Source organism: Pongo pygmaeus, chromosome X (assembly GCF_028885625.2).
Source record: "Pongo pygmaeus isolate AG05252 chromosome X, NHGRI_mPonPyg2-v2.0_pri, whole genome shotgun sequence".
Lineage (NCBI taxonomy): Eukaryota > Metazoa > Chordata > Mammalia > Primates > Hominidae > Pongo > Pongo pygmaeus.
The window spans coordinates 82,359,036-82,379,299 of NC_072396.2; the positions used below are offsets into that span (position 1 = coordinate 82,359,036).

The 20,264-nt window shown below is 37.6% G+C and overlaps 1 protein-coding gene across 21 annotated transcripts in view; it reads left to right on the plus strand.

Annotated features, from left to right (window-relative positions):
* Positions 1–8,113, plus strand: part of P2RY10 (P2Y receptor family member 10) — a 40,511-nt gene extending 32,398 nt beyond the window's left edge. For 10 of the 21 annotated variants that reach the window (XM_054472683.1, XM_054472684.1, XM_054472685.1 and 7 more), the window contains one exon: positions 4,287–8,113. In XM_054472683.1, the coding sequence (XP_054328658.1) occupies positions 4,287–5,319 (1,033 nt within the window). In that variant the 3' untranslated portion in view covers positions 5,320–8,113. The other 11 variants (XM_054472688.1, XM_054472691.1, XM_054472692.1 and 8 more) reach the window with 4 other exon arrangements.
* The last annotated feature ends 12,151 nt before the right edge of the window (positions 8,114–20,264 follow it).

Genomic DNA, 20,264 nt, shown 5'->3' on the forward strand with positions numbered 1-20,264 from the left:
ACCAACTCGTCATCTAGCATTAGGTATATCTCCCAATGCTATCCCTCCCCCCTCCCCACCACCTGTGATTTCTAAATTGATTTCTTTTCTCTTTTCTCAGGCCTCTACAGGTATTGCTTTTCTGAGTTGAAAAGGATAGGTGCAGGGAATATTGATAGGAGAAGCCCAAGTCAGAAGACAACATTTTAGGGAAATAGTCGGCATCAGAAATGTACTAGTTGATATATCAAGGTTTTAAATTTATGCTTAATACTTCTAAACAGAAACTTTGGACTATTGTGTAAGCAGTTCAGTTCAATTATACTTTTTATGTGTTCTTTGAATGCTTACTAGGCTAGGTCCTGGCTATATCGTGATGAACAAAGGAGATCTTTTTGTGGCGCTGATGGACTTAACAGCACAGTGAGGGTAATAACCAATAAACAAATTAAAAAAAAACCCAAATTACAAATGTTGATGCTAAAAAGAGAAAGAACAGAGAGTGTGAGAGTGTGTAATGATGTATAGGATTACCTAGATTGAGTGAATGGTTAAGGTCTCTCAGACCCACAGATTGAGATTAAAAGGAACCAGAGATGTGAATTTTGTGACGTCAGCACAACTTATTTAACCTCTTTGAGCCTCAATTTTCTCATCTGCAATGTGGAAATAATCACAGGACTCCTGTGAGGATGGATGAGATAATGAATGAAGTGTTTAGCCTGTAAATAAAAGGCAGCCCTAAATAAGTGGTAGTCATACTTAATGTTAATGTTAGACATGGTATGGAGAATGAACTTTAGGGGAAGGACTGGAATGCAAACGGTTTAGTAAGGGAGCTGTTGCAATAGCCAATAGGGTTGATGACAGCAGCCTGGATTAGGATGGTGACAGTAGAGGTGGAGATAGATTAGAGAGGATTTTACATGGAAGGAAGAATTACCTGGGTTTTCTGGGTTTTTATTGTCTATGGGAGGAAATATATTGGCAAAGGTCAGAATTACTCCCTAATTTCCAGCTTGAGTGTCTGGGAGGGGAGTCAGGGCACTGACTGAAAAGGGAAGCACAGACTCAGGAATGAGTCACCAATCCCACAACCCTATGAGACAGGAACCAAGAATATGTCCAGATTGGAGGGGAGAGAAATTGGCAACACAAAGGGAGCAAACTGCCCACAAATAGGCAACAATAGAGCCAGACTCGTAGATAGAGAGAGGAAGAGAAAGAGACACACACACACACACACACACGCAGAGGGATGGAGTGAGGGAACAGAGAGAAGGAGTATACTCTGATGTTAGTCCTTCCATCCAGGATTTTCTTGTTAGTGGCTTCTTAGCTTCTCCTTTCTTATATTTCAGAAATGACACAATTGTCCAATAGCAAGCTAAGTGTTCCCTCTAAGAGAGTCTGTGTTTCTGCTCAACCCCAAATAAATAACTTCTGCCTCTCCTCATCATGGGGATATTACATCTAATGGTCACTAAGAAGATTTGGGGGAAAAAAAGCCCTTCTTACCTTCCCTTCAGTCTGAAGCAAAAAAGAGGTTTTTGGAAACAAGCCATGCAAATCTCTAAGCTCACAATGAACTGTGAATTGCAGAAGCATAAGAACCCACATTTAAAAAATAAAAAAGGTGTAAACTTGACCTCTAGCTTGCTGTTCTGGCATAATTGGGCTCTGTTATTTAACAGGGAGGTATGAACAGAACACGCCCATTTTGTAAGTGAAACTTTCTGCACCAGTGAAGCTAAAACAAATAGCCATTTCTTTTAAGTGCAAAAGTGGAAGTGTGACTGCAGGAGAGTAGGGTTATGAACAATTCTTAGTTCTTGAAATTGTAATGCACTGATGGATCTTTCTTTGCTCTCTCACTGCCTGTGTGTGGACAATAGTTGATAGTAGAAGCAGTGCCAACACTAAAATCAAAGTAGGTGGTAGGGTGGGAACAGTGTGGCATAAGTAGGGACAGGTGTTTAGTTCTATTCTGACTGTCCAACTAGAGGAATTCTAGTGTTATATAAGTTTCTACTATGGGATTAGAATGGTTCTGCCACAATGTGCTCTTCACATGTCACAGTGAAATCGGAATAATGTCTTTTGTAGCAACATGGATGGAGCTGGAGGCCATTATTCTAAGTGAAGTAACACAGGAGTAGAAAATCAAAAACCAGGTATTCTCACTTATAAGTGGGAGCTAAGCTATGAGCACGCAAAGGCATGTGGAGTGATAGTTAAGACAGCCAAATTCTACTAAGTAGTCCCTCCTAGTCAGGGAGAGGAAAGTGGCATAGTGGAAATATCATAGGCTTCAGAGCAAGCCAGGAATGATAGTAAATCCTATCTTTACCATTTTCTAGCTTTGCTACTTAAGGCAATTTACTGAATGTCTCTGAAGCTCAGTTTTTTCATCTAGATCATAGGGTGATAATAGTTCCTACATCTTAGGACAGTTGTGAAAATTAAATTAAATAAATATACTTGAAAACTTCCATTACAGATTTTGGGATACATCCTTGATTGTCACCACATGATAATTATTTCCTGCCTTTCCATTTGTGAGAGTCCCTTCCACCCTCCATTCTAAGTAACACATACATAAGCAAGATGACTGCATGACTATTTAAGACGTATCACAAATAAGAGGACAAATAGGGACATGGACTAGAATGGGGAAAAGTAAAAGTTTTATTTACGGTAACAGCAGCTCATAACATCCGCACTCTTTTATCTGTGAATTCATCACATGAGGCTCTGTTTTTGTTAGCACAGCTCTATTTCCTGGAGCAGGACTTAACATGACATAGGAAGCCATTCTGCTACTTATAAGGAAAATCTAAAACCAGGTTACTTCTTTGTTTTTTGTAAACTTACTTTAAACCAAACAAAATAAAAACAATAAACAACAGAAACACTTCCCTATCTGAGAAACAACCACAGTACATTGTTTTTTTCCACTTCTAGCTCGAAATACAGTAAACATTCCTGCAATATGCACAGAAGGTATGTTTGTGAACTTTGTCATGGGGAGAAAAACAAAGATGAGGCGAAGGGTGTGCAAGGAAGCAAGGTCCCTTGTCCTCCCATTTCAAGTCTCAGATCTTCCATTAATAGCTGTGTGGCCATAATAAACTCCTCTCTCTGAGCCTTGCTTCTATCTATATTATGTGGAGAGCGAATTTGATGATTTCCAAAGGTCCTTCCCAGTTTGAAATTCTACAAGATAGTTAAAGCAAAATGAGGAATCTGTTGCTCTCCTACCATTCTTATCTGCAGGCAATCAGCATAATTCCACGCCTAGCCTCTGATAATCTCTAAAGATTACTCTACTCTCTCTATACCTTAATATAGCACATAATAAAAACCATACTAAATCATAAAATATGATTAAGGAAGTCCAAAAAAGAAGGAATCTCTCATAATGATTACTTTAATGAATAAAGAAAGCATTACAGTTTAAACTGTCTTCAAAAATGGTTTCAATGGCCCTGTTTTGCTAGTGCCCAAAGCTATGTTTATTGTGACTGTTGGATAATATGCCAGGTGAATGTTGCCACACCAATACAGGATTCTACTTAGAGATAGAATTGGTCTTTTCCCCTCCAAGATTATATGAAGGAAAATACTCTATTTTAGCTTCTAAATTCATGTATTATTAAAGCTTTTTATGTAAATTTGGATACCCAAGCCTAGGGAGAGAGACAAACTGCAGGATAACCTAGAGTCACAAGTTATTATGATAGAATAATGAGGCCACATTCTTAGGTCTTGAAAATCAGTCGGGACTCGGACAATGCAGGCTTAAGGAGGCAGGACAATTTTCAAGTGATGGGGTTGCAAGATAAGAAGCCAGGACCCAATGAGCAAAATGGCAGACAAAGGACAGGCATAGGAACCTAAAAAGTGAGGCTAAATTTCTACTACTGCAATTGGGAGTGAGCAGTATTTATTCTAACCAGGGCTTTGGACAAGACAAATTTGGAGTCGAAATAAATATACTTGAATTCTATGCTGTTTTTGCTGTGGTCAGAATAAAAGATTTAATATTTCAAGACATTTTTGCCTGCAAAATACAACTTAGAGAATCTGGGGGGGCAGTTGTGGGACAATTTTATGGTTCCTTAACTGTTACATTGGGTGACTTTGGATCAGTACTGTATTTTCTTTGAGCCTCTAATTCTTTATATGTAAACAGGTCTCTTCTAATTCTAATAGTCTGTGCCTCTGTAAGTATAAAAGAGAGATCTAGGTGTTAACTAAAGAACTAATTAACCATTATACTCTTTATTTTGTTTTACTTTGGGCAGGAACCATAAATCCATGGCTAACCTTGACAAATATACTGAAACATTCAAGATGGGTAGCAACAGAACCGGCACTGCTGAGATTTACTGTAATGTCACTAATGTGAAATTTCAGTACTCCCTCTATGCAACCACCTATATCCTCATATTCATTCCTGGTCTTCTGGCTAACAGTGCAGCCTTGTGGGTTCTGTGCCGCTTCATCAGCAAGAAAAATAAAGCCATCATTTTCATGATCAACCTCTCTGTGGCTGACCTTGCTCATGTATTATCTTTACCCCTCCGGATTTACTATTACATCAGCCACCACTGGCCTTTCCAGAGAGCCCTTTGCCTGCTCTGCTTCTACCTGAAGTATCTCAACATGTATGCCAGCATTTGTTTCCTGACGTGCATCAGTCTTCAAAGGTGCTTTTTTCTCCTCAAGCCCTTCAGGGCCAGAGACTGGAAGCGTAGGTACGATGTGGGCATCAGTGCTGCCATCTGGATCGTTGTGGGGACTGCCTGTTTGCCATTTCCCATCCTGAGAAGTACAGACTTAAACAACAACAAGTCCTGCTTTGCTGATCTTGGATACAAGCAAATGAATGCAGTTGCGTTGGTCGGGATGATCACAGTTGCTGAGCTTGCAGGATTTGTGATCCCAGTGATCATCATCGCATGGTGTACCTGGAAAACTACTATATCCTTGAGACAGCCACCAATGGCTTTCCAAGGGATCAGTGAGAGGCAGAAAGCACTGCGGATGGTGTTCATGTGTGCTGCAGTCTTCTTCATCTGCTTCACTCCCTATCATATTAACTTTATTTTTTACACCATGGTAAAGGAAACCATCATTAGCAGTTGTCCCATTGTCCGAATCGCACTGTATTTCCACCCTTTTTGCCTGTGCCTTGCAAGTCTCTGCTGCCTTTTGGATCCAATTCTTTATTACTTTATGGCTTCAGAGTTTCGTGACCAACTATCCCGCCATGGCAGTTCTGTGACCCGCTCCCGCCTCATGAGCAAGGAGAGTGGTTCATCAATGATTGGCTAAAATTAAGATATCTCTTTAATTACGCCTTTGTTTACCTACGTTCCTTGTCTTTTTCCAAAGTCCAGAATTGTCAACGAATTTCTTTAATTGAACCTTGTAAAGAACAGAAATAAGTACTTTTGCGTAATATTCACAGTCAACAGGGGTGTGATGGTGAAGGCAGAGTGTGAAAAACGTGAGAGAGGAAGAGAAAATAGATTTACCTGATTCCTCTTTGAAATTCAAGCCACTTTCTTATTTAAGAAACCTAGATCAAGTTTTTACAGATGTAAATAAAAGTTGAATAGTTTACCTTAAATTTTTTTCAATAAGTAAGTTATTGTTAATAATGCACAGTAAATATGTGAATTTTTCCTAGCATGTAAAAAAAATATTTCATATAAAGACCTTAAATTCTGAGTGAGAGTAAAAATGTCTAGTCTTTCTAACAGGTAAATTTTTCTAACAGGCAAGACAGTGTGAAGAATTGAAGCAATATATGCATGAATTTCAGGACCACAAGCCCGTTATTAAAGAAAAGGCATGGAAATTCATTCATTCCTTGAAAATGTGTTGGGTGCCTATTGTGTTCTCGGTTGTCACTTTGTTAGGTATTTTTTTTTTTTTATAAGTTATTGGGTTACACGTGGTATTGGTTACATGAGTAAGTTCTTTAGTGGTGATTTGTGAGATTTTGGTGCAGCCAGCACCTGAGCAGTATACACTGCACCACATTTGTAGTCTTCTATCCCTCACCCCCTTCCCACTCTTCCACACATAACATCTCATCTTGCCCTCCTAATAAACCTGTGGAAGTTGCCGATACAAAAGAATAAATGGAACTTCAGAGAGGTTAAGCAATTTGCCTCAGGATCAACTGTGGTTAGCCAAAATTGGTCCAGTATAATACACCATATATGCTTATGTTATTCCCTTGTTTTTGTTGTTACATTTATTAGGTCTATACTAAATTAGCCTTCAATGATGAAGACAGACTAAAGCTAAGCCACATGAGATCAAGGCCATTTCAACTTGGTTTGCCTGGAATTCTCCAAAAAATCTGTGGGTTGTGGGTTTGGCCTGTCAAGCTTCAGACCGCAAGGTCTTAAGTGGTAAATAGATGCGTTGTCCTAATACTGTTCCAAGGTAGAGAATCCTGATGATAAGGAGTATAGGAAACTCAAATAGTTCATTATTTCTAAAAAATGTATATTTTGAGGCATGATACAAGTCCTACAAACCCCATAAGTAGGTGAAAAAGAAACCTATGGAGTGATAAACATTCTATAAAACCTGGAAATTTGTGGGGAGTTCACCTAAGCTCACTTTTCCTAAATATAGCTATGTAATATTGTAAACAAATTTGTTTTTTAGAAACTTTTAAGAAGATTTCTGTGAGCATAATTGACAATATCTTCATTAGAAGCAGAAAGTATTATCCATCATAAATATGAGAAAAGTGTGTGTCCTCTTTCTGACAATCTTTTTATCTTATTTTTTCAAATGTTATGCGTGTTGTTTCAGCACCATTTTAAAAAATTTGATAACAAACAATCCCTCAGCTTATCAGGTTGAAATTTATGAAGCTGACTTCATCACTCTTATCTTTTATGTCTGCAATATAAATAGCATAGACATTTGGTGTGAAGGGAGGAGAAAGGAAGTAGTAGTTCAAGAATATTCATTTGAACAGAGTGACTATGGAAGAATGAATAGCAAAAAAAGGAGAATTTTTTTAAAAGATCTCTCACTGGGAAAAGAAAACGTTATGCATTTATAAAGTAATTAAACTGGTTTTCCTTGTACTTTATTAATGTGGATCTAATGGCACTTCCTTACGAGGGTTTTCAGATGTGCTTGTAGTTAATGGCAACATTATCAGAATGACTACATAGACAGTCCTACTCTGAGGAGATGACTTTGGAAGAAACCAATTTGGAACTACACACCCTGCTATGTCTGTGGAGAAATAGAACCACAATCCTCAAGAGTCACACTTCATATTCCTTCCTTTCAAGTGGTTGATAACAGGTAGTGCTTCAAGCACAGGATTTATGGAATAGTGGACAAATTAAACAACATGCTTTTTATTTTGACTACCATTTAAGTGGAATCTTTGAACTTTTTTTTTGACATGTGAATCTCTAATGTGGTGAGAGAGAAAAACATAAAAATATAAAAACATTCAAGCAATCGACTGCTGGTTCTTTAATTTTAAAGGGGATATCTTATATAATGTCAAAGGAAAAGGTGACAGTGCTTCAGCTGATGGCATAGCAGTGCAAGAAATCAGTGAATTTGCTTTAAGGTATTACAATAAACAACAATTTTAACAGTTATTCCTATGCTTGTCACAGGCACACAATTTGAGACAAACAAGACATCAAACATACATCCTTGAATTAGTTTTTCAAAAAGTCAACACTAAAGCTAAGCATTCCCCCGAATCTCTGCAAGGCATTTATCAAAATCCTCATAGAACCCATTCAGTATCTCATAACACTGATGAAAGACTGTTTAAACTTCTGAGAGTTTTGGCAAAAATGGGAAGGAATTTAGCAAAAATGGGAGAAATATAACCTTTGCAACAATTTATATGACCTTAAATGCCATTTATGCATGACTGGATATGCTGTTTCTCTTTACATTTTAAAATAACTTAAAGAGTGTTATTGGTTAGCTGGACGTGGTGGTGTGCACCTGTAATCCCAGTTACTCGGGAGGTTGAGGCAGAAGAATCACTTGAACCCAGGAGATGGAGGTTGCAGTGAGCCGAGATTGTGCCACTGACTGCACTTCAGCCTGGGTGACAGAGCGGAAAAAAAAAAAAAGGAGTGTTATTGGATTGTTTGTAACTCAAAGGATAAATGCTTGAGGGTATGGATTCCCTATTCTCTATGCTGTGCTTATTTCACATTGCATGTCTTTATCAAAACATCTCATAAACCCCATAAATATATACACCTACTATGTACCCACAAAAATAAAAATGCAAAAGCTTTAAATACTACCACAGAGTGTAGGTATAACATTTGCCACTGATCAAATGAATTACCCTTATAAAATATGTGTTCTGAAGACTGTACAAGTAGTACCAGCTTCTGCATCTTGTGAGGCCCTCAGGAAGCTTATAATTATAATGGAAGGTGAATGGAGAGCAGGCATGTCACATGGTGAGAGAGGGAGCAGGATAGAGTGAAGAAAAAGTGCCACACTCTTTTAAACAAACATCTTGCATGAAATGAGTGAGAACTCACTCATTACCTTGAAGACAGAACCAAGTCACTCATGAGGGATCTGCTCCCATGAACAAAACACCTCCCCGTAGGCCCACCTACACCATTAGGGGTCACATTTCAGCATGAGTTTTAAGGAGGATAAAACATTTAAACCATATCAGCAATAAATATAGAGGAAGACTAAGCCTTCTTATTGGAAACCATTCTGTGTTAAGGGCGGAAAGAGAAAAAAAGCTAAGGAGTGCCTAGTACTGAATATGATAGCTTGACTAGAAATACAGAAAGGATCAGTAATGAACAAGGCTGTAAAAGTTAGAGATTAAGAATATAGAGGACCTTGAATGTCAGGTATATAATTTGTACTTTTCTGTGGTGAAGTGAGCCAATATGGATCATAAAAATTGTGGAGATAAAAAAGCTCATACAGATCTTGAAATACAGTGATATGACATAATAACGGGGCAAAAGCCTGTTGGCAAGTAAACACTATTGTTTACTCATTCATTCTGAGATTTGGACTATCTAGATAATTTCACAGACATACACATGAATAATAAGAAACATACAACAGGAATAGCTATCATTTATTCAATCCAACCATGTGAGGGGAACTTTACATGGATAGTCATATTTAATTTTCTTTTCTTTCCTTTCTTTCTTTTCTTTTCTTTCTTTCTTTCTTTCTTTCTTTCTTTCTTTCTTTCTTTCTTTCTTTCTTTCTTTCTTTCTTTCTTTCTCCCTTCCTTCCCTCCCTCCCTCCCTCTCTTTCTCTCTCTCTCTCTTTCTCTTTCTTTCTTTCTTTCTCCCTTCCTTCCTTCCCTCTCTCTCTGTCTTCTTTCTTTCTCTCTCTCTTTCTTTCCTTCTTTCTTTTTTTCTTTCTTTCTCTCTCTCTCTCTTTCCTTTCTTTCTTTCTTTCGTTCTTCTTTCTCTTTCTTTTTTAGACAGAGTCTTGCTCTGTTGCCCATGCTGGAGGCTGGAGTGCAGTGGCACCATCTCCTCTCGCTACAACTTCTGCCGCCCAGGCTCAAGCAATTCTTCTGCCTCAGACTCCCAAGCAGCTGGAAATACAGGCAAGCGCCACCACACCTGGCTACATTTTGAAATTTTCAGCAGAGACTGGGTTTCACTATGCTGACCAGGCTGGTCTCGAACTCCTGAACTCAGGTGATCTGCCCACCTCGGCCTCCCAAAATACTGGGATTACAGACAAGGGCCACCACGCCCAGCCAGATCATCATACTGATTTTTTAAAAACAACCCCATGAGGTAGATACTATGATTAACCCCACTTTCCAGATGAAAAACAAGTACAGATAGTTCAAGTAACTTGTTCGAGAATATACAGCTAATAAATGACAAGGTCAGGATTTTTTTTTTTTTCGCAGTCTCACTCCGTTGCCCAGGCTGAAGTGCAGTGGCATGATTTGGCTCACTGCAACCTCCGCCTCCCAGGGTCAAGCGATTCTTGTGCCTCAGCCTCCCAAGCAGCTGGGATTATAGGCGCCTGCCAACACTCCTGACTTTTTTGTATTTTTAGTAAAGACAGGGTTTCACCATGTTGGCCATGCTGGTCTCCAACTCCTGACCTCAGGTGATCCACCCGCCTCGACCTCCCAAAGTGCTGGGATTACAGGTGTGAGCCCCCGTGCCTGGCCAAGGTCAGGATTTTTAACTCTAAAAATCGGAATTCAGAACTCATATGTTTAACATTGTATTTCTGGCCTGTGTATTACTACAATACAATGAATTTCATGGGAAATGTTCATACTTTTAAGATGCTCTTCCCCTGTATCGAAAATAACTATATTGGAAATCATCATTCTCAGTAAACTATCACAAGGACAAAAAACCAAACACCGCATGTTCTCACTCATAGATGGGAAACGAACAATGAGAACACATGGACACAGGAAGGGGAACATCACACTCTGGGGACTGTTGTGGGGTGGGGGGAAGGGGGAGGGATAGCATTAGGAGATATACCTAATGCTAAATGACGACTTAATGGGTGCAGCGCACCAGCATGGCACATGTATACATATGTAACTAACCTGCACATTGTGCACATGTACCCTAAAACTTAAAGTATAATAATAATAAAAAAAAATAAAAGAACTATATAATTAAAATGTTGTGATACTTGTTTTGTATTTTTTAATATTTTCCAAAATTCTGAATCTTTTAAAAATATACACAACTATGACTTGTCAATTTACAATATTTTTTTAAAAATAAGCTGAAAATTCTGAACTCTCATTTTATTACACTCCTCTTTATAAACACTTATTTTAATCTCTTGTATCATTGCAAAGTTGAGGATAAATGTGAATAAATATATTATAGTATGGATGGCCTCAGCCATAAGTACACACATTTGTATTTATAAAAACTAGAAAAATACATTGAAATGTTAAAATTTGTAACTTTTGAGAGACCTGATTATAGATAATTATTATTTTCTACTTTAAATTTTTCTGTTTTTTCAAAACGTAAGCATACTATTTTTAATCAGAAAATGGTAAATATTATAAAGCATGAGTAGTCAATAAGGTAAATAGAGAAAAACTACAATTGCTTCAGAACAAATAAAGGTTTTTGGATACATTTAAATATCCAATAAGGCAGAAGAGATTGTTCGCACACATTAAATTACATAAAATGGGAGTGTATGTTTTGCAACATCCATGAAATGTTTATAAAAGTTGATTATATACTAGGTAATAAAGGCTCAGATGCAAAAAGCAGGAATTATGCATATGACATTACATAACCAAAATTAGAATTACCAAAAATGTAAATATTAGAAAATAAAAAAGTACACAGAATAACCAACATGAGATAAAACTTGTAAAATGCTATGATAAATCTAATGCCAATGAATTTGAAAATCTAATTGAAATGGATGGTTTTCTGTTTCAAAGAATTATAAAAATAAAGCAAGAATAGAAAACTTGAATAACTGACTACGTAAGAATTTTTCTTTTGAGTTACAGTCTAGTCTAGAATTTATTTTTTTAAATTTTATTTTCATTTTAAATTTTAGATTCAGGGGATGCAGGAAGTACATGTGCTGGTTTGTCACATGGGTATATTGCATGATGCTTAAGTTTGGGCTTCTGTTCATCTTATCACCCAAACAATGAACATAGTATTCAGTAGGTAATTTTTCAACCATTGCCCTACTTTCTCTCTCTCTTCCCTTTTCAATTCTCCAGTGTCAACTGACCTAATCTTTATGTCCATGTGAATCAATGATTAGCTCCAATTTATAAGTGAGAATATGCAGTATTTGGTTTTCTGTTTCTGATTAAATTCACTTAAATTAATGGCCTCCAGCTGCATCCATGTTGCTGAGGATGATATGCTTTTGTTCTTTTTTGTGGCTGTGTAGTATTCCATATACAGTTTCTTTATCCAATCCTCTATTGATGAGCACTTAGCTTAATTCTATGTCTTTGCTATTATTAATAGTGCTGCAATGAACATGTGAGTGAAGGACTCTTTTCATTAGAATAATTTATTTTCCTGTAGGTATATACACAGTAGTGGGATTACTGGGTTGAATGGTAATTCTATGTTTAGCTCTTTGAGAAATCTAGATATTGTTTTCTATAGTGGTTGTAATAATTTACATTTCCACCCACAGTATATGTGTTCCCTATTCACAACATCCATGCCAGCATATACTGCTTTTGAACTTTTAATTATAGCCATTCTGACTGGTGTGAGATGAAATCTTATTGTAATTTTGACTTACAATTCTCTGATGATTAGTGCTATTGAGCATTTTTTCATATGTGTATTGGTTGCTTTTAAGTCTTCTTTTGAGAAGTGTCTGTTTAAATCTTCTGCCTACTTTTTAATGGGGTTATTTATAGTTTTCTTGTTGATTTAAGTTCCTTGTAGATCCTGGATATTAGTCTATCAGGGGAACCACCCCCAATATTTCAACATAGGTTCTTTCTATTTTCCCTAAGTGTCAGCCGATCTGAGAAATAAAGAGAAAGAGTACAAAGAGAGGAATTTTACAGGTGGGCCACTGGGGGTGACATCACATATCTGTAGGTCTGTGATGTCCACCTGAGCTGCAAAACCAGCAGGTTTTTATTAAGGACTTCAAAAGGGGAGAGGGTGTATGAACGGGGTGTAGGTCACAAAGATCACATGCTTCAAAGGGCAAAAAGGAGAACAAAGTTCACATGCTTCTGAGGCCAATAAAGATCACAAGGCAAAGGGCAAAGCAAAGATCACAAGGCAAAAGGCAAAATCAAAAACTCCTGATAAGGGTCTATGTTCAGCTCTCATGTATGGTCTTGATGAACATCTTAAACAACAGAAAACAGGGTTCAAGAGCAGAGAACCGATCTGACTTCAAATTTACCAGGGCGGGGTTTCCCAATCCTAGTAAGCCTGAGGGTACTGCAGGAGACCAGGGCGTATTTCAGTCCTTATCTCAACTGCATAAGACAGACACTCCCAGAGCGGCTTTTTATAGATCCCCTTCCCCCAAGGAATGCAATTCTTTTCCTAGGGTCTTAATATTCCTTGTTAGGAAAAGAATTTAGCAATATCTCTCGTACTTGCATGTCTGTTTATAGGCTCTCTGCAAGAAGAAAAATATGGCTCTTTTTGCCCGACCCCACAGGCAGTCAGACCTTATGGTTGTCTTCCCTTGTTCCCTAAAAATCACTGTTATTCTGTTGTTTTTCAAAGTGCACTGATTTCGTATTGTTCAAACACATGTTTTACAATCAATTTGTACAGTTAACACAATCATCACAGTGATCCTGAGGTGACCTACATCCTCAGCTTTTGAAGATAACAGGATTAAGAGATTAAAGTAAGACAGGTGTGAGGAATTATAAGAGTATTATTAGGGAAGTGATAAATATCCATGAAATCTTCACAATTTATGTTCCTCTGCTGCAGCTCCAGCTGGTCCTCCCGTTTGGGGTCCCTGACTTCCCACAACATTAGTCCTTTGTTGAATGCATACTTTGCAAATATCTTCTCCCACTCTGTAGATTATATGTTTACTCTGCTTGTAGTTTTTGTTTGTTTGTTTGTTTTGTTTGTTTTGCCATGTAGAGCTTTTTAGTTTGATTAGGTCTCAACTGTCAATTTTTTGTTTTTCCTACATTTGCTTTTTGAGGATAAGTCATAAATTCTTTGCCCGGGACAATGTTAAAAAGAGTATTTGCTACTTTTTCTTCTAGCATTTTTATAGCTTGAGGCCTTAAATTCAATTCTTTAATCTATCTTGAGTTATTTTTTATATATGGTAAGAGGTAGAGGTCCAGTTTCATTCTTCTGTGCTATTTATTAAATAGGATGTCTTTTTCCCAGTGTTTATTTTTGTCAACTTTGTCAAAGATCAGTTGGTGTGAGTGTGTGTATTAACTTCTGGATTCTCTATTCTGTTCCATTGGTCTACATGTCATTTTTATACCAATACCATGCTGTTTTGATTTCTGTCACCTCGTAGAGTAGTTTAAAATTGGTTAATGTGATGCCTCTGGTTTTGTTCCTTTTGCCTAGGACTCTTTGACTATGTGAGTTCTTTATTGATTCCATATTAATTTTAGAACTTTTTTTCTAATTATGTAAAAGTGATGCCTATAAATTTCTAGGAATACTATTGAATGTATTAATTCCTTTAGGATATTTTAATGATATCAATTCTTCCAATTAATGAGCATTGTTGGCTATTGCAAACGAGATTGCATTCTTGGTTTGCTTCTCAGCTTCAAAGGTATTGGTGAATAGAAATGCTAATGATATTTGTACATTGATTTTTCAACCTTAAAACTTTATTGAATTCATTTATCAGGTCTAAGAGACTTTTGGCAAAATTACTAGGATTTTCTAGGCATAGAATCATATCATTAGTGAAAAGAAATAATTTGACTTCCTCTTTTCCAATTTGGATGTCTTTTATTTTTTCCTCTTGGCTGATTTTTCTCAGTAGGAATTCCAATACTATATTCAATAGGAGTGATGAGAGTGGACAGCCTTGTCTTATTTCATTTCCTTAGTAGAATGCTTCCAACTTTGCCCATTCAGTATGATGTTGGTTGTGGGTTTGTCATAGATGGCTGTTATTCTTTTGAGGTATCTTCATTCGACATTTAGTTTTTTTAGTGTTTTTAACATAAAAGATGATGGATTTTATTAAATATTTTTCTGAATCTATTAAGGAGATCTTATGGCTTTTGTTTTTAATTCTGTTTATGTGATGATTCACAGTTATTGACCTGCCTATGTGAAATCATCCTTGCATACAGGAATAAAGCCTACTTGTTCATGGTAAATTACTCTATTAGAACATTCTTGCATTGCTATTAATATAAAGGAATACCCAAGATCAGGTAATTTATAAAGAAAAGAGGTTTAATTGGCTCTGCAGTTCTGCTGGCCATTGAGGAATCATGATGCTGGTATCTGCTTAACTTCTGGGAAGGCCTCAGAAAACTTATAATCATGGAAGAAGGCAAATAGGTAGCAGGCATGTCACATGGCCAGAGCAGGGACAAGAGAGAGGGAGGGGGCAGGTGTTGCACACTTTTAAATGACCAGGTCTCACTACAACTCACTCACTATTGTGAGAACAACACCAAAGGCAATGGTGTCAAACCATGAGAAATCACCGTCATGATCCAATCACCTCCCACCAGGCCTCACTTCCAACACTGAGGACTGCAATTCAAAATAAAATTGAGTGGAGACACAAATCCAAACCATATAATTCCATCACTGCCCCTCTAAATCTCAAGTTCTTCTCATGTTGTAAAATATAATCATGCATTTTCAACAGTCTCCCAAAGTCTTAAGTCATTCTGGCATTAACTCAAAAGCCCAAAGTCCAATGTCTCATCTGAGATGAGGGTAGTCTCTTCCACCTATGAACCTGTAATAACAAAAACAAGTCAGTTACTTCCAAGGCAAGATTAGGTGCAGGCATTGAGTAAATACTCCCATTCCAAAAGGGAAAAAGTCAAAAGAAAGGGGCTAAAGGCCCAATGCAATTCGTAAATCCAGCAGAGCACTCATTAAATATTAAAGCTCCAAAATAATCTCCTTTGACTTCATGTCCCACCTTCAGGGCACACTGGTACAAGCAGTGGGCTTATAAGGCCTTGGGCATCTCTGCACCTGTGGCTTTCCAGAGTTCAGACCTGGCGGCTGCTCACACAGTTGTTGAATTGCTGCAACTTTTCCATGCTGAGGGTGCAAGCTCCAGTAGATTGCCAAGACTTAGATTCCCAAGACTCATCCACACTTGCACGCTGTTCATTGATGATAGGCTTAACACCACATGATAGCCTCCAAGGATTATGGCAGCCTTTGACCCCTGGAACTACAGCCCAAACTGTATCTGGGCCTGATCAAGCTGACACTGGAGCTGGAATGGCTGGGATGTGGGGAACAGTGTCCTGACACTGTGCAGGGCAGCCAGGCCCTGAGTGTTGCTTATGAAGACAATCTTTCCTCTTGGGCCTCAGGGCCTGTGATGGGAAGGGCTGCTGCAAAGGTCTCTGAAATGCCTTCAAGTCCTTTTCCTCACTGTCTTGGATATTAACAGTTGGCTTCATTTTGTTATGCAAATTTCTCTATTTAATAACTAAAATAACTGTGGAGTGCTAGCTCCACAGAATGCTTGAATTTTTCTCCCAAGGAAACATTTTCTTTTTCTACCACATGGCCACAGTACAAATTATTCAAACTCTTATGCTCTTTTTCCCTTTTTAATATAAGACCAAATTTAAGTCATTTATTTGTTCCTGCATATGAGCATAGACTGTTAGAAGCAGCCAGGCTAACTATTGAATGCTTTGCTACTTAGAAATTTCTTTCACCAGATACAATAAATCGTCACTCTGAAGTTCAAAGTTTCATGGATCCCTAGGGTAGAGGCACAATGCAGCCAAATTCTTTACTAAGGAATAACAAAAGCAATCTTTGCTCCAGTTTCCAATAAGTTTTTCACTTTCATTTGAGGCTTCTTCAGCCTGGACTTCATTGTCCATATCACCCTTAGCATTTTGGTCACAACCACTTACCCAGTCTTGCAGATGTTCTAAGCTTTCCCTCATCCTCCTGTCTTCTTCTGATCTGTCCACTCTTCCAACCTCTGCCTGTTATCAAATTCCAAAGCTGCTTCCACATTTTCAGATATCTTTACATCAATACAGCAATATTTCATTCCTGGTACCAATTTTCTGTAATAGGCCATTCTTTCATTGTTATAAAGAAATACCTGAGACTGGGTAATTTATCATTAAAAAAAGTTTAATTGGCTGATGGTTCTTCATGATGTACAAGCATGGCACCAACATCACTTGGCTTCTGGGGATGCCTCAGGGAGCTTTTACTTATGTTGGAAAGTGAAGTGGGAGCAGGCACATCACATGGCAAAAATAGGAGTAAGAGACAGAGAGAATGCCACATACTTTTTAACAGTGAGATCTAGTGAGAATTTACTCACTAACGCAAGGACAGCACCAAAGTGACGATGAGAAACCATTTATGAAAATCTGCCCCCGTGATCTAATCTGCTCCCACCAGGCCCCACTTTCAACATTGTAGATTACCATTCAATGTGAGATTTGGATGGGGATACAGATTCAAACCATATCAATTAGCTATTTATTGCACTACTGGATTTGGCTTGCTAGTATTTTCTGAGGATTTTTGGGTCTGTGTTTATCAGAAATATTGGTTTGTGTGTGTTCCTGCTGGTTTTGGTACCAGGCTGATACTGGTTTCACAGAATGAGTTGGAGAAGAATTCCTCCTCCTTTATTTTTGGAATAGTTCCAGTCAGATTGGTACCAGGTCTTCATTGTACATCAGGTAGATTTCAGCTTGAATATGTCTAGTCCAGGGCTTATTTTGGTTGTCAGGTTTTTTTTAATTATTATTATGATTGATTCCATTTTGCAAGTCTTTATTGGTCTCTTTAGGGTTTTAATTTCTTCCTGGTTCAATGATAGGAAATTGTGTGTTTACAGAATATTTTATGTTCTCTAGATTTTCTAGTTTGTGCACAGGTGTTCATAGTAGTCTCTAGGGTTCTCTTTCATCTCTGTGGGATCACTTGTAATATTACATTTATCATTTTTAATTGTGCTTATTTGGATCTTCACATTTGTTCTTTGTTAATATAGGTAGTGGGCGATTTTGTTTATTTTTCCAAAGAGCAAACTTTTCACTTTATTGATTCTTTGTGTGTTTTTTGTGGTCTCAATTTTATTTAGTTCTGCTCTGATTTTGGTTATCTCTTTTCTTTTTTTTATTATTATACTTTAAGTTCTAGGGTACATGTGCACAACATGCAGGTTTGTTACATAGTTATACATGTGCCATGTTGGCTTTCTGCACCCATTAACTCATCATTTACATTAGGTATTTCTCCTAATGCTATCCCTCCCCCTTTCTCCAACCCCATGACAGGCCCCTGGGTGTGATGTTCCCCACACTGTGTCCAAGTATTCTCATTGTTCAATTCCCACCTATGAGTGAGAACATGTGGTGTTTGGTTTTTTGTCCTTGGGATAGTTTGCTCAGAATGATGGTTTTCAGCTGCATCCATGTCCCAGCAAAGGACATGAACTCATCCTTTTTATGGCTGCATAGTAATCCATGGTGTATATGTGCCACATTTTCTTAATCCAGTCCATCATTGATGAATATTTGGGTTGGTTCTAAGTCTTTGCTATTGTAAATAGTGCCGCAATAAACCTACGTGTGCATGTGTCTTTATAGTAGCATGATTTATAATCCTTAGAGTATATACTCAATAAAGGGATCACTGGGTCAAACGGTGTATCTAGTTCTAGATCCTTGAGAAATTGCCACACTGTATTCCACAATGGTTGAACTAGTTTTCACTCCCACCAACAGTATAAAAGCATTCCTATTTCTCCACATTCTCTTCAGCATTTGTTGTTTCCTGATTTTTTAATGATCACCATTCTAACTGGTGTGAGATGGTATCTCACTGTGGTTTTGATTTGCATTTCTCTGATGACCAGTGATGATGAGCATCTTTTCATGTGTCTGTTGGATGCATAAATGTCTTCTATTGAGAAGTGTCTGTTCACATCCTTTGCCTACTTTTTGATGGGGTTGTTTGTTTTTTTCTTGTAAATTTGTTTAAGTTCTTTGTAGATACCGGATATTAGCCCTTTGTCAGATGGGGGGAGTGCAAAAATTTTCTCCCATTCTGTAAGTTGCCTGTTCACTCTGATGGTAGTTTCTTTTGCTGTGCAGCAGCTCTTTAGTTTAATTAGATCCCATTTGTCAATATTGGCTTTTGTTGTCATTGCTTTTGGTGTTTTAGCTATGAAATGCTTGCCCATGCCTATGTCCTGAATGGTATTGCCTAGATTTTCTTCTAGGGTTTTTATGGTTTTAGGTCTAACATTTAAGTCTTTAATCTATCCTGAATTAACTTTTGTATAAGGTGTAAGGAAGGGATCCAGATTCAGCTTTCTACATACGGCTAGCCAGTTTTCCCAATGTCATTTATTAAATAGGGAATCCTTTCCCCATTTATTGTTTTTGTCAGGTTTGCCAAAGATCAGATGGTAGTAGATGTGTGGTGTTATTTCTGAGGCCTCTGTTCTGTTCCATTGGTCTATATATCTCTTTTGGGACCAGTACCATGCTGTTTTGGTTACTGTAGCCATGTAGTAGAGTTTGAAGTCAGGTAGTTTGATGCCTCCAACTTTTTTTTTTTTTTTTTTTTGCTTTAGATTTTCTTGGCCATGCAGGCTCTTTTTTGGTTCCATATAAACGTTAAAGTAGTTTTTTCCAATTCTGTGAAGAAAGTCATTGGTAGCTTGATGGGGATGGCATTGAATCTATAAATTACCTTGGGCAGTATGACCATTTTCATAATATTTATTCTTCCTATCCATGAGCAAGGAATGTTCTTCCATTTGTCTGTGTCCTCTTTTATTTCATTTAGCAGTGGTTTGTAGTTCTCCTTGAAGAGGTCCTTCACATCCCTTGTAAGTTGGATTCCTAGATATTTTATTCTCTTTGTAGCAATTTTTTTTCTTTCATTATTATTATTATTATTATTATTATACTTTAGGTTTGTAGCAATTGTAAATGGGAGTTCACTCATGATTTGGCTCTCTGTTTGTCTTTTATGGGTGTATAAGGATGCTTGTGATTTTTGCAGATTGATTTTGTATCCTGAGACTTTGCAGAAGTTGCTTATCAGCTTAAGGAGATTTTGGGCTGAGATAATGGGGTTTTCTAAATATACGATCATGTCATTTGCAAACAGGGACAATTTGACTTCCTTTTTTCCTAATTGAATACCTTTTTTTTTCTTTGTCTTTCCTGATTGCCATGGCCAGAACTCTCAATACTGTGTTGAATAGGAGTGGTGAGAGAGGACATTCCTGTCTTGTGCCAGTTTTCAAAGGCAATGCTTTCAGTTTTTGCCCATTCAGTATAATATTGGCTGTGGGTTTGTTATAAATAGCTCTTATTAATTTGAGATACGTTCCATCAATACCTAGTTTATTGAGAGTTTTTAGCATGAAGGGCTGTCGAATTTTGTTGAAGGCCTTTTCTGCATCTGTTGAGATCACCATGAGTTTTTTGTCGTTGGTTCTGTTTATGTGATGGATTATGTTTACTGATTTGTGTATTTTGAACCAGCCTTGAATCCCAGGGATGAAGCCAACTTGATCGTGGTGGATAAGCTTTT